Genomic DNA, 16,793 nt, shown 5'->3' on the forward strand with positions numbered 1-16,793 from the left:
ATCAAGATGGTCAGGTCTTTTGCTGGTCATTTCACTATGAACGATTCCAGCCCCTCATAAAACGTATCTTTGTCGTCGTTGTTGTTATCATTGGTGGGTGCATAACATTGGGTAACATTCATTGTGAATACCTCTTTCTTTGTTTTGAAGGATGCTTTTGTGATTCTGGATCGATGAGATTCTCGTCGTTTATGTGCATTTCGTGCTTCTTTGGACAGCATCAGAGAATTTCCCTGGTTTTGTGGGGCATTTTCGTCTTCGTAGCCAGAGTACAGCAGCATCTTTCCCGTATCTAGCTTTTGCTGTCCGGCTTGGGTCCAATAGGTTTCGCTGATTGCGAGTACTGCCAATTTGTTTCTCCTCATTTCCGTTGCTATTTGACAGAACTTTGTGGTTTCACACATTGCCCGGACATTCCGTGTACCTATAAAAATTGTTGCTCTGGTTGTTAGAGGCTACATCGACCTTTTGGCTTCCGAAGAATATCGGCTTTCACTACGAGGATTTATAATTCTTCTGAATGAAGATCCTTCAACTCACATGTCGGGATTTAAGTGGTTTAATTTGTTTATTCTGATTAGCATTTTTGTTTAACAAGGTTGTTTTCTACGGGATGAGATTTTTTACCCCATACCCAACCCTCCATCTTTATCTCATATCGAGACCGGCAATAACCCTAGAATTGCTACAGGCAGATTTTGTACATACTAACGGCTAATTAAACGCTAAGTGGTTAAGCGTTCTGACGCGAGACTAATAGGTCCTTGGTTCGAATCTTGCCAGGCGAGATCGTAGATTCGCGCTCCTGAGGAGTCTCACAATAGAACGAAACGGCCGTCCAGTTCTTCCAGGTTTTCCATGATGATCTAGCTTCAATTGACTAATGATTTCAACTATGAAAATACTGAAATCTCCACATAACCTCTTCTGATTAAAAACCAAGTGTTCTAAGTATTAGGCTATTAATGAATTATTATAAATTATTAAGAAATTCGCCCTTCAATTATCAACCATGAAAATATTCAATACAAAAGAAGGGATTATAATATTCATATTATTTTTGTAAGTCACATTTACAATGTAACCTATTTCAACACTTTACTATTTAAATAATAACAACATTATGAATGTCATGAAAGAAAAAAAAGAAAAAGCGAACAAACAAACCGACAAACACATTTCCATTTGAAATTGAAAATATATCAGATTATTATCATTATTATATTAAAGAGAATGAGGAAAGTGTTTTAAAAGAACAAATTTTTTTTGTACTTAACAAAGGATAAAGACAAGAAGGTAAATCAAATAAAACGATGAAAAACCCTGTTGAAACATTGAATATTAAAATTTAATCGTTTCATCTTTCTGTGATTTTCTCTTTTCTGTAACGAACTCAACTCAATGAATCTGATTGAACGTATTGAAACAATGAAAAACCATAGTGAATATGTTCACAGAAAAGAAACTGTATGATAAGGTAATAATAATAGGGATAGTAACTATTATTATTGTTGTCATACAAAACTGCCCGATTTCAAGGAATTAGCTTTGAAACAATCTTCAGGAATATAATCATGATTATGATTATTATTATTCTGTTGGTTTATACCATTTACGATCTTATTTATTTGTCCTGTACTTTTTAGAATATTGATTTGATTTTTATCCGTTGGTAAATTTATTAAAGCACGTTGTTTTGTACAACTTTTTAATGCATTTGGTGACTTACAACTACTATTTATTGTAGAAGATATTCGACAATACTGTCCTGGTGAAGTACAACAATTCAGAGAAGAAGAAGAAGAAGAATGGAATATAGGAGTTGGAGTAAGAAGAAGAGACTGAGCATGTAATTCACTTGATGCATTCATTAACGACTCATGATGTTGATGATGATAATTATGATGATGAGGATAAGTATCATCATTATGCTGAAATGGAACTTTTGGTACAGTCATATTAGATCTATGAAAATCTACATTATTTGTTATGAAATGACAATTTGTTGGCATCAAATGTTTAACATAATGACCATGATTATCTGGAAGATTTAATGTCATATAATCTGATGTTGGTAGAATACCATTTGTACAAATAGTATAAATACGTGGATAACGATTAGTGTTAGACTCATTATTATTATCATTATTATTGTCATTACTATTATGTAATTCTGCTTGTAGTTCATCTTGTGAAATATCTGTTTGTAAAAGTTGATTATGTTTGGTAGTAGTTGTATTGACAACAGTATTAGTGGTATCATTAGATGAAATTCTACAAGTTTCATGTTTACATACTGTATCCATTTCGACAGAATTCATTACAGGTATAAATGTGCTTATTTGTGGATATATACATTGATGATTTATAGTTTTGTTAGCATAATTAAGCTTTTTATCATTACTAATCTGTTTTTGAGTTGGATTGGTTAGATTAAATTCACTATGAACACTTTCCCAATCACTAGAAAATGGTATATCCATTGTCATACCGAGTACATTATATGATTTATCTGTAAAATATAGAAACTATAAATGATTAGTAGCCAATTCTTAGAAGGATAATATATAATTATGGTAACAGACAGTCCTAGATTGTAATACAATTCAAGTCACTGACTTTTGAACTAAAGGATTCGAGATAATTCCGTTGACTAATTCTATAGGGGACCGTTACCACAGTCCAGAATAAATGAAGACAACAAAACGAATTATGAACAAGACTATCAATATGAATTGGTATGACATCTGTGGAATAAATAAAATGTTCACTTCTGTATAAAGTGAACGCTGATAACTTTGTTCAGAACAAAACAATCAAACCTTGTTAATTAACCAGTCTAGCTCATGGATTACAACACTAGTGAAAACATTCACCTGAGCTATAAATCTTCTCTATCATATTAAAGGTTCTGTTTCTATCTAAATTATTAAATGGAAAACAGATTTTTAAGATTAAACCTTAGTATTTACATATCTCATACTCACACTGTGATGTATGCTACTTATCTCTGTCGACATAAGTAGTGTATAACACCAATCGGAAGTGGAATACCCGGAAGCAGACGTTTGGGAAGATCGTACAGAATAGAACGAAAACAGAGAGTAGTTGTAATAACAATGAAGGAGCAATGAATTTTGAGACGACTGATGGGGGATTTGCAAATGAGGTATTGAATGTATGGCTTTCACATTTTGCCAATAAACTCCGTGATTTTGGCACTAAACAATAAACTGGTGCTACCCACCTGAATGCTCGTTCACTACAATACTACAGTCTAAAATATCAAAATAATTAAAATGAAATTCGAATCTGACTTAGTTAGATGATCAGTAGAGATTAGTCTGGTCGAAAAATAGTTATCGTCACCGACTAACATAAGCAAAAGAACCACCCTAAAGCTAAAGGGTGGGAAACAGATAAAATGTGGTTCTCAAGTTAATGATGACTAGTGACGATGTAGCTACATAAAAAGAATCTTACTAATGCAATAAGAAAACTCAGTTCATTATTATTTAACTGAAATTGTATCATACTCTCCTAATAACTCCTGACCCAGGCCTAAGCTTATTTAGAAGGTAAACGAAAGACAATGGTAAATTGCTTGCTCCAATCGATACTGATATAGAGGGAGATCTGTAAGTATTTATTAAGATTTGTGTTCTTGGGGATTAATTATTCGGAATTCATGTTTCTTGGCACCTGGTTCAATAGTACTCGGGCGGTCGAAAAATTCAAAATGACTTAAAAACAAACTTTTATTGCCCATATCAGGGGTTCATTCTAAGGATAAGTATATGGTTTGACTAACCTTTGTATTTGTTTCTTTTCACATGCTTTGTTAAGAATTTATATAACAGGTTTGAGATTACATATATTGTTTGATAATTTCAAAATTTGCCAGGATAAGGTGTAGTACAATATGTTCTTCGTTTCTACTGTCGAATTCTTATATAAGAAACTGAAATCTTTTGCTAATTTTAAAACAGGTTTCTCGTAAGTGATTATTTTAACGGTTATTCTCTGAGTATCATGTAAGCTCTAAAATTTAATGAAATTGTTACCTAGTACCTAATTAGTGATGTAGATCATTTTTAAACTTACAGTAAACACCACTGTGATTAAGATTGAAAGTTGATACGGTAAATCAGAGTAAAACAGTGAATCTAAATTCATATTAATTAGAAAGTATTTACAGCTGGTATATGTATAGACCAATATATTAGCGTGATAGATGGTAAGTGGTATGTGGTGTATGTTATTTATATCGACAAACATAAGTAGTATCTAAGACCAATCAAAAGTGAAATACCTTGCAGCAAGAGGTTGAGAAAATCGAATTGAAGAGGACAGAAATGTAAAGAGAGATTAATATTAATAACAACAGGAATGAAGGAACAATGAAGTTTGTAAGAGACAACTGATGGAAGATGTGTAAATGAAATATTTAATCCATGGTTTTCATATTTTATGAAGAGAACTCTGTAATTTTGAACCAAACAATAAATTGATTTTCCTTGACCGAGTTTTCGTGCACTACAGTACTCCGTATTCATGTAACCTAGAAGGGTCATTTAGAAGATAATAATACATGCAAAAAGTATGAACGAACGTTACAAAAGCTATATTCACCTTTATCTTGATTTAATGTATATGATTTTGAAGAGTTCACGGTTTCAATACTTTTTGACATTGTTCCATTATTCTAAAACATAAATATATACACGTATATATATTCAAGTAAAAAGTTATATTCTTTTTTCTTAAAATTTATCTAAGATAAAAATGTTTATTATCAATCAAAAGGTTTATTATTTGGTGGGAAGAGTAGTAAACTTTAAACTATACAACTAGTATAACTAGTGTTTAATCATCAGTTCGCTTTCGATCAAAACATTTATTTGTTTATTTATTTGAACACATAAATATTGGCACAAAGGGGCATCAGATACATATGTGCCACACAAATCTCATTTGATTTGTGTGAGGTCTGTGATACTATCCGGGTGTCCACACTGAGGCAGGTGGTTTTCTTAAGGGGCCACAACCGGAGCCTTTCACCTAAAGGTCTGATCCACAAGGCAGTGGAGCATCGTGAGGAGACGCAGTCCCATGGTAGCCAGTGACCAACAATTGATTCATACGCCATTTGTTCCCTCAGGATACTGGAGCCCATGTGAACGATTGGTTTGGAACCAGGGTTTTCCAACTCCCCTAGGAGAACTTTCCGTGTCCACCAATCCAGTTAAAGCTCCGGACATTCGCTTTTCGTTCTCTCACTTTCGTAAACAACACCCCTGCTGTGAGAAGGCAGTGAGTAGGACTTCCCTGTCAAAGGCTGTATACGCGTGTCCATGTGAGAGCATTTCGAGATAGAGGGCGGACTCTTCCCACTCTTGGCCGTACCAGGGCATTTAGGGGCGACCAAAATATTAACATTTGTTCATTATATAGAAAGTATTAGTCGATTAAAAGAATTATTGTAAACTTTTGAACATTCATTATCTACTGTCTTATAATGTTCACTAAACAATAATAATGACTTTAACTGTTAACGCATTGACAACATAAAAATTTAACGCCATAACATATTTTTGGATTAATAAATGCATTCCTCATGAGGTCTAAATATTCTCCCATTGACCCCTGGCTGAGTGGTTTTGAATGTAGATTGTCAAAAAAATTCGGTTTTCAGTGGTTGTCTAGCTAAAGTCAAGAAGTTGTGTAGATTGGTCCTCATACTAAACATTTTCCACAAATTTCCTTTTTTGCTAATGATAAGAAAGATTTTCATAAGAAACTATTGAAAATATTCGCAGAATATCAAATAAAAAACAACAAACCGGGATAGAATTACAAATGCTATCTTCTCCTAGTAAAGACATATGATAATAATGGCTTTTCTCGATGTTATATGTTTCATACAACATGGAATTCCCAGCATAAAAACATTTAAACTCTGAGAGTCGAAGCCAGGTTACCTAGGAGAAAGCCAGGAATTCTAATCGCTACAGTATATAATACTACCAATATCTAGTTAACATAAATTAATTAAATACCCCCCCACCCTTCAAAAAAACGTTGAGATGTATTTAAATTAAAAAAGTATATATACCCAATGAAACAATTGAACATTTAACTTTGAGGTAGATAGTATTTCACTTTGAAAACAAAAAAGCCGCGCTTAGTTTAACATTTTAAAAATGTTGCAATATTTTTTATCTCGGAATTTTAGAACTTCGATAAAACAATCTATTCAATTGGATACAATTTTCAATTTATCAGTGAAATTGAAAAATCATTTATCTGTAAAAATTTATCCTACTTAAATTGATGTTAATGTGAAGGTGTAATATTAATGAAGAGTTTATTCATAGTTGAATAGATAACAAATAAATTTTAAAATGTTCATTTTTGTAATTTTTCTAAGAATAAATTTGTCAGACAGTTGATGCTGTGAAAAAAAATTATTGAAGCGACCCCTGAATTCAACTATTAAAATTACTACAATCTCCACAAATCCCTATTCTGATAATAATCATATACTCACTAGTGACTAGATTTGAGATGGATTTCGTGGGATTCTAGTGAGAAGCGGTGACCAGTGGAGTCTAATCTGTGTCGGATGAAGACAGTTATCCACTGAAGACAATAGATGAAGGGTTACGCAAGATCATGGATCAATTGAAGTTAGACATTAACGCCATTGAATGCTGGTTTATTGGTCTAGAGGTCAAGCGTTCGTGCGTGAGACTTAAGGTCCTGGGTTCGACTCCCGCATACAGGATCATAGATAGGCACTATTGAGGAGTCTCACAATCCAGTGCTTCCAGGTTTTCAATGGTGGTCTAGCTTACATCAACTCATGAAATCAACCATTAAAATAATCTGAAATAAACTATGCCTTGTATCACTTTAAGTATAAAAATATTTGGATTACCGGCATTCGATAATGACACATTACCTTATAATATATGCATTAACCTAATGATTTTCACAATTCTATGGAAATTTATATTGTTCATTTTTTAAAATCTATACAGTAACATAATGAAAAAGGGATGAGATATGAGTTCTGAATAGCGTCTTGTAGAATAACCCCATACTCGCGGGGTCATGGATGTGCAGTGCTAAGTAGTCCCATACCAAGATGAAACGTCTGTTGAGTACTTTCAGGTTTTTTAATAGCGGTATGAATAGGATCAGTTCGTGATTAAAATTATGAGATAACCCGAGTAGTGAGATTTTATCTACCGAAGAAAATCGTAATGAAACATGGGAGGGTAAGATGAACAACTCAGTAGCTTCCATATTGATTCGAATCAAAATCAGTTATTACCAAACTCATACATGATATAATGGAGTCATTTGAATATCGTTGCTTGGACAAGTTATAGACCTATATGAATGAATAAGTAGCTTGGTACAATAAAACTAATGAATGTTATTCATATGACAAGTAATTAATTAAATATATTGATGAATGTTTCTATTGAATAAATAGGTGTTGTATAACTTAGTTCCTATGTCTATTGACTATTTAACATCACATAACATTTCACTACACAAATAACTAAGGCGTAAGGTTGAAAATTGCATAGGTAATTGATCCAGATTCAAAACAAAGAGCGAATACAGTTGTGACTAACTTTGGAAACTAATAAATACAAGACAGCTGTTTCATCTCAGTACGAGATTTCTCAGAAGTGTACATTAATGATCACGTATATGGTTTGACCTTTAAATTTCTTAGTGAACAAAAACTTTATATTACTAATTTGAAATCCAATAGACTACATTCTCAACCTCAGTCAGTTCACGATATCGTATGAACAATCTTCCAAATCATCGGTGCATTCTAATTTATGTCATATTACTTCTAGGAATTTGTCGTTGGAATTATACAATTATATCTTGACAAAATGAATCAATAAATAGAGTAGAATAACAATTATTTGACTGGTCTGTAGTATCGGTATGTCATATGTTTTATATAGAAAAGATTAGACATGTAGCGCTTTATTCGAATTCGTCAGCTAAATGTACCTGTATCTGAGTTTATGTTCACTAGGAGACTCGAGACCATTACCTTTCACTTCAAACATCCACGCATTATCCACTTAGCTACTGGGACCACATAGCCATTCACTTGTATCCTTTATGAAAATCGATCTATATTAAACACACTAAACCTAAATTCGATTTTAATCAATCAATAATGGATTAATGAAAGGAATTTTCTGATTTTGAGAAAAAAACTTCTGATAAAGTGAATTTTGAATTAGAATATTATTCTCATAAAATTATATTTCTGTACCACTTAAAGTACCGATGTCAAATATTCTCAGAGAATAACTTACCAACGGACGATTACGGTTGATGACCAATCGTATAACATTACAGAATTGTTTCCATTTACTGGTATGATCGCCGTTTTTCCTGTCGATTTGATTGTTTGTGTTATGATTGTTAATGTTACTTTTATCTGAAAAGAAGCACAACAAACAAGAAAAACCAATGAAAAATTATTGAAATAAATTTGTATCAAATGGAAGATTTCATTGAAATGTATCAAGAATCATTGCTAAATTAAGCATATATATAAATATATATTAAAACCCCTCAGTAGCTCATTGAAAAAGATTCCAAATGCTAGGAAAAGTCTGAAAATAGTTCGACTAATCAACCTTCTTTAGAAATTTCAAAGAGAACTTTAGAATACGATGGATAATGTTTTGGTTGATTTAGCTGGGCATTTATCGATGTTCCTAATCAATTTTAACATGAGTCTAAAACACACCACTACCCTTGTTTTCTGAACATACATTGAAATTCAAAGCAAGCTTGTTCCATACTTTCTGTCTCCTTTTTTCTGTTTGGAATTCAATAATAGACGATTTCTACGAAGTAGAAAACGAATAAGAAGCCAGGGTCGAATCGTCCAAGTACGATACTTATCAATACGTAAGTAGAAATTAATTAAAGCATTATTTAGTACCAAGGAGTATTTGGTTTAGATTTAGAAACCCTTTACTATTATAAACTAGTGAATATCCATACACTGTCAAACTAACTAAACGTGCAGTCATTCAGCCTATGGGTTCGAATACTATAGTTCCAGTTTCAGTCTCAGTTCGGTGCACACTGTAATCATTATTACGATATTATTGTTAATGAATATTCCCAATTAGTTCTGACCTAGTTCACTTCACAGATCACGAGCAGCCTTTCAGTACGATTTTAAAAAATCTGTTTGATGGAAGTAAGTCAATAATAAGTGCAGGACTGTGGTTAAGATATACATAAAATACTATTTAATAAAAAATTTATTAAAAAAAGAGAGTTACAATGGAAAGTAGTATGTTACTGGCTAATGAACAACGAGTAAAATTATATGAAAAAATCTATCCAACTGCAATTCAATACAAACAAGTTTCTAATTCTTATCACCCATAAGTTCTTAGACGTACACAGAAACACATATTTTAATTAGTCACTTTAGTATTTTAGGATAAGTTTATCCTCAACGTTTTTCAAATTTACCCAAGTATGTTGTATCTAGGATTTCCAACCATTTATCTGTTCATTAAGTAGGTGAGTTACTGATCAGATACACATGCTCCATGAGGAGTAACAGGTGTAAATAAGTGCTAAATATTAGAGTATGATCCTCATTAGAGGCTTTGTTTTGACCCCGAGTGTTCATAACATCTGATTTTTACCTAATATATTGAGGTGTGCTTAGTTGATATTTTAATATCAACCAGATATGGATAATCCCATGAACTGAAAATGAAAATGACACTCCAATACGTAGCACTGAGTCTCTAAATGAACCGAAAAATGGGCGAAAATCCTGGAAACAACATAAGTAAAACGTTACAGGTAAACTCAGCTCTATCTGACAAACAAATTCTGAAATTCTATAGGGAACGAATACCTTTAACAGTGGTACAATTTATTTAATATAACAAAAACAGATTTAAATTGACATGCAGGAAGTTTTGGAAATAATCAGTATAACAAAAAACTGTCAATAATAAACAACTTCCATGGAATTAATTAACCTGCTTATGTAGCATCATAATGTAGTTGTGCATGACTTCTAGTTGAATGTTGCTTAACATTTAAGATTTCTTCAACCATTATTGAACCATTGAGATTCAGATCAATAATCAGAATTTCTTAATTTGGCTGGAAAGCTGATATGTGAGTAGGTTAAAAGAAAGCTAGAAGTGACCTAATCAAATATGGCATCAGTCCATGAACTCAGTAACCGTTGGGTTGACTTGTGTAGGTAGGTGTAGACCATCTGGTTTGAGTGTGAGCAATTATCAAAAATGATGGTTACAAATGTTGTGTGACATGGCTCAAAATCTTTCTCATTGTCGCTAATGGATTCAATCTTCCTCTTGTTTTAGATCCTAAATTTCTAAATTATCTTATAATTTTTTACTTCCTTCCTCATCTGCTTTTAGTGAGACGAGAGATAATTATAATGAAATGCATGCATCAAATTTGTTGCGCAATGAAAACAATGATGTCATAAGAGCTAAGCTAGCTGTAAATGTTATGAAACAACTGACACCTAATTACTGCTGAAGAATACTTCTAAATACAAAGGCATTTTTGTTTAAATATTCACAAGTGAGATGGAAATAAGACGGGAATTTGTTGTAAAGTTTATACTGAAAAGTCTTTATTGTAATCAATATTTTAGGAGTAAAAATCTAATCATGAATATAAGTCCTCAGATGATCTAGTGTATCACTTTTTCATGATGAAAATTTTGAAGCTATTGTGTTCGCTTTAAACTAGCTTGTTTAATCATAAAGTTTCTGTTATATCTCGAACTTAGACTCTTAGTATGTCGCGTATAACTTGAGCAATCAAACGCTAGCACCTCCTCAAGTCGCAAAATCAGAAGACAAGTAGGAGGAATGTTATTCCAAACAGTGTCAATTATGGTACAAAGCTGTCAGGTATTTATATTTTTTAGTAGAAACGAAATCAGCATTATAGTTATCCAGTTCGCACATAGGAGGTTATTAGCATTGTCCAATAGGGAAGCTACACGTAGCGATTCTGGAATATTCTTCCAAAAGCTGATTGAATGGAATATGTTCGGCTCCTTCTGAGCTTCTTAGAGCTTCCTCAACTTCACCTGTCGACCGTCCTCACAGTTTCCAATGTTATTTCACCGACAATCATATCATAAGCAGATATTTCAAGAAGAAATCAAGTGTTTTTACTCAATAAAAACATTTTTAAACTTGAAGATGTTACAAGTAATAGGAATTTGTCAACACCTTAACCAGTAACACCTATAATCGAAACATGCCCACCCAATGAAATCAGAAGTCAGAAGCAAAGAGGTTCGAAGATATATTTGATAGGCTATTGATATATCAAGAAGTGACTGATCTAAACTGGCTAGTGGTCGTAAGAGAAATTGAGCGCGACGTTCCCACTTGTGATCTGGTGCGGATGCGTGACCGAGCACCTTCGGCTAGGTGAGTCAATGAAAACTAATGTGGTCAGTATCCAAAGTCGAAGACTTACAGGGTTATTGATTTTGGGGATTTATTTACCACTACAAATTCATATCATGCCAAAAAATTTTTTTTAAGTTTTAATTAATCAATTCGTACTATGTTTGTTTGGAACTTACCAGTTTTATATTGATATTGTTTCAATGTATTATTATGAAATTTATTACGATCAATGTTAAATCCATTTCTACCTAATCGAATAGTTTGTACTCCATGTAATGCATAAGTTATCAATAATAATAAACAAACTAAAATAATAATTACTAATCCAATACCTAAACCAGTAATTAATTCAGTACTATTTTGATATGGATTAATTATTTCCATTTGATCAGTATTTATAGAATTTTGATAATCTGGTATTAATCTCTCGAAATCATTATTATTTTGACCATTCTGTAGTTGAGATGGTGATGATGATGATAACAATGATAATTTGGTATTCGTTGATTGAGTATATTTCATTTTTGATTTAGATAATGAATTTGAATGATCATTCATTTTTTGTTTATCAATATCCAATAATTTCAATTGTGGATTATTATTATTATTGATTTTATTATTACTGTTTAAATATGATCCCATATATTGATTTTTATAATATTGATTAAAATCAGTTGAATTCATTAATTGATCAATATTATCTAAATTAGTTTTTATATTTTTATTATTGATTTTTAATAAAGAATTATCAAAATGATTATAATTTTTGTTACTAACCACTTGTTTATTTTCTTTTTCATTTATAAAATCAATATATAATAATGCATAATTTTTTCTTGATGGTATACCACAATCTTCTGCAAAAATAATTAAACTTTTTGGTATTTTTTGTAAATTCTCCATAGTGATTAATTTATTTATACGTATTTCACCAGAAATTGGATCAATAATAAAATAATCATTTATTGATTTATTATTATTATCATTATTATTTAATAATTGATATGAATTATATGATGATAATTGCCAATATCCTTCATAAGTTTCAAGTTTATAAATAATTCTCCCATTATCTCCATCATCTAAATCAATTGCATGAACTGTATAAATTAATGTACCAGGATTAATATTATCTATATTGAACAGATTAATTCGTTCAGTTGGTATATTTAATAATTTTAAATTGGAATAAGTTAAAGTTGATCGACTATTATCATGACTACTACTACTACTAGTAGTACTACTCATATTCAAATTTAGACCATCGTATGAAGGTTTTAAAAATTTTGGTGAATTATCATTAATATCTCTTAAATTGATTGTAATTGTTACCGTTGATGATAATGTAGGATTTTTACCTAAATCACTAATTATAATTGGTATTTCATAAAAAGGTATTTTTTCACGATCTAAATAATGATTATCAATATTTCCATCATTATATATTTTAGTTGATTGAACAAATAGATTACCATCGGAACGTAAAAACCATTTTGGATTATTAACACTAAACTGATTTTCATAGCCTAATTTAAAGATGACTTTACCATTTTCACCGATATCATAATCTTCACCATTTAAACGTCCAATAAAAATATGATGATTTGTTGAATGATATTGTCTTGTACTCGAAGTTCTAGTACTACTACTGCTTCTATTATGGTTACCACCATTAATCAAATGTTCCATAGTTGTATCTTCCTCATCTATCCAGAAGGTTGTATTTCCTGTTAATTTTGGTATATTATCATTCACATCTTCTATTCCCACATGTATCCATGCATGTGATATTCTACTTGGAAATTCATTATCATAAGCTATAACAGGTATTATCATTGAATCTTTAACTTCTCTATCTAATGGTACGTTAGTTGTTTTAATTTTACCAGATCTTGAATCAATTTTAAAATGTGCGTAAATTGTGCTTAAATTTAAATCTGTATAATTTTGTATAAATGGATCGGTGACTTGAGCAAAGCGATAAGCAATATGACTTTCTTCATCTTTATCAATAGCATTTAATTTAATTAATTCGGTATTTTCAATGGAATTTTCTAAGATTTTCACTTCATAATGTAAACGATCAAATTGTGGTCCATTGTCATTTTCATCCAAAATATTAATTTTTAGTAATTTTGTTGAAGAAAGACGTTTTGTTGAAGTTGATGAAGGTATATTATTATTGGTTTGTAAAGGATAACTCGAGTGGGATTTTTTTTCAACATGATCATGACATGTAAGATAGATAAAATAGGAATTTTTAACTTCTCTATCTAAAATTGTCTTTGTCATAAGTATGTACTCAGTATCATGCCGTCCTAATACACTGGACTGTGTATGTTGAATATAACTGGATGATACTGTTGATTCAATGTTGTTTGATATAGTGGCAGAATGAATTGAATCATCTTCAACATGATGTAACTCAAAATTTTGAAGACCTTTTAAGTATTCCGATTCAAGTGAATTACCAGACTCCTGAGTTCTTCGACCAAAGCTATCTGCTTCACTTAAGTAGCATTCCACTTCTCCTGAAATTCCTGTATCTCGATCTCTAGCGGACACCGTATTTTGTTGTTCAATAACATGAGAAATTCAGGAAAACACGTTACATTACTGAATTAAATTTAAGTAACAACAATAAATACACTGTGAAGACAAAACAATGACATTTCAAAGGATTCCGATGATACTGAGCATAGATAAAATTCTGAAATCATATATTTGCTGTGTTCTGACTTGATAAATAGTTGGGATAACATTCAATGTAATGGAACTGCACTTTTGAACATTTTATTTTCCGGTAATCTCAAAAGTTATAGACCGAAATTCGGAAGAAGTAACTTCCGACTTTCCATAAGAAATCTCAAAAACGAAAAAAAATATTTAAATTCATTTTGTATTGTTTGTTTGAATATTCCCATTGATGTTTAGGACTGCAACCGATCAATCTCTTGTTAGCACATGTGGATCCTAAGCACAGTGCCTCGATTTTGCTTCAAGTTACAAATATTATAAGCAAAGATGGATAGTGGCTAGCAGTGGAATCCAGGACTCACGTTCCGTACCTGCATCCTAAAGTTGGTGTTCGCTATGGGACTCGAGTTAGTGGCTATCACGACTCAGTAGGTGAGTGGATAACAAGGTGGTGTTTGAAGCGAATAGTACTGTGTTCGAGTCCCGGAGTGAACATCAACTCTAAGATGCAGGTACATCCAGACGACGAATTTCAAATAGGACGAAGCGCGCGTCCTGAATTCCTGTGCTAGATACCATGCAACTTTGCTTATGAAGAAAGTGTTTTTCTATTAGTTCAGATGATATTTCAATAATATTTTATGTCCAATAAAAATAGACATTTAAAATGTGAAATTACTTCATTACATGAACACTAGCACAAACTACTGGCCACTGGTATTTAACACTGCAAATTATGGTGTTATTCCAGTGACTGATGAATCTGAAACGGAGTTAAAAATGTCTACTTTCAAGAAGTCCAACTCTTAAGTTCGAATATTTATTAGGGATTTATTCTGAAGTAGTTCTATCAATTACAAGACGTAAAACCATGTCTATTTCACCATTGGTGGTTTAAGTTTTCTAAAATTAAAAACTGTTTAATGTACAAGTGATTGTAGCAAATTCCTTTATCATGTTATACACCGAAGAACTGATTTTAATCCGTCAAATAAGCATATTACGTTAATGACGGTGTAGAATAGATCTTATCATATGGATAATTGAATAATGGAAAAACATCAATCTTTGACTAAAGTTCGACAATTAAAATAACAGCATAGTTATAACAAAATCTCAAATTGTTAAGTTTTTTAATCGTAAACTTGTAACGCATTGGAAACTTTAAGCTATTAACTTCTAATATCTATTTTACAGATTCTGTTAATCTCAGACTTGTTTTATTCCTGATTGTTACCGATTGTTCTCATCATTAAATGTAAATGCATTCTATATGCTTGTTGAGTTCTCAGCTCGATTATTCTCTTATTATTTACACTTCCAGATTCTCTTACATACCACTCTTTACAATTCCCCAGCATACAAGGTACTTTCAAGCTAGACTTAAACCTACCAAACGGTGAATATTACAAACTGTCTAACTAATGAGTATTTTTTAAACAAATATTTCAGCCAAAACAATGATGTATTCATTAACCACTGATTCTAATGTTCGTTCGTATAATATTACATTATTGCAAGGATCAAATTAAATATCACTATTATAAGTCATTATTTCAAGAAGTTCCATTCGGTGGTAAATTTAGTCCAGTACACATTATATTGTTGTTGTTTTTTACAATGAATAATGAATAGCTAATTACAGAAAAAAATCATTCGAGCAGTCTATGATTAACTCGGTGAATAACACTGGTCGAATAATACATTAAAACAAACACTATTCATAAACAAATAAAGTACCACTTCTCCGTACCTTTGCAATAAAAGCGCCAATAGGAGAATTTTCTCTTACAGCTAATAATTGAAAATGAGTAGGATTAAAGCTGTCCAATGTTGAATGTCCAATTGTACGTTGATAATTATTATGATTTATATTAGTCGATTCAATACCACGTATAGTAATACTCGGAGCTTCATCATTCACATCTAATACTTGTATAGTAAGTGTTAGTGTGCTACTCAATTGTGGACGTCCAAAGTCAATTGCCACAATAGGCAATATATAATTACGTGGACCAGATTCATAATCTAATCGTTGTATCAATATTATCCAACCATCTTCTTTCCCTAAACGGAAATAATGTTTGACCCCGAGATCAGTTTCTTGTGCAATAAAATAATGTACAGTAATTCTAGGATGTGTTGATTGATAAGATTGATATGGATTATTAATCATAGAAAAATCAATTGAATCGAAATCAATTGCTTGTACACGATAAATTCGACTTCCAACATTGATATCTTCAGGTAATCCAAGAACTAAATAATTGGAATCTGGTAATTTAATGTGATTATTATCTTCGACCCGGTCTTGGTTTTGTTGTTCACCTGCGATCAATTTAGAATCATATGAAAATGATTTAATTCGTACTTGTGGATGAAATCGACTAGAATGTCCAATAAATGTGTGATCAGTGTTCAATAATTGTTGTCGAATAGTATTACCTTGTTGATTAGTAATATTAATACCGAAATCGAATGTTGGTGCATATTCATTCACTTCTTTAATATAAATGCTTATTGGTAATTGAGCTGTATTACGTAATTTAGACTGTTCAGATTGATCATAAGCTAAAAGGATTAATCGATACTCGGATTTAC

General features: G+C 31.6%; 1 protein-coding gene across 1 annotated transcript; it reads right to left on the bottom strand.

Annotated features, from left to right (window-relative positions):
* Positions 1-1,514: 1,514 nt before the first annotated feature.
* Smp_135730 (putative cadherin) lies at positions 1,515-16,368 on the bottom strand (the record flags this gene model as incomplete). Its single annotated transcript, XM_018798237.1, has 5 exons — positions 1,515-1,877; positions 2,298-2,512; positions 11,672-11,948; positions 12,828-13,973; positions 15,946-16,368. The coding sequence occupies 5 exons, from the start codon at positions 16,366-16,368 to the stop codon at positions 1,515-1,517; spliced, it is 2,424 nt and encodes an 807-aa protein (XP_018653199.1).
* Between the last annotated feature and the right edge of the window lie 425 nt (positions 16,369-16,793).

This window comes from Schistosoma mansoni, chromosome 6, assembly GCF_000237925.1.
Source record: "Schistosoma mansoni strain Puerto Rico chromosome 6, complete genome".
Lineage (NCBI taxonomy): Eukaryota > Metazoa > Platyhelminthes > Trematoda > Strigeidida > Schistosomatidae > Schistosoma > Schistosoma mansoni.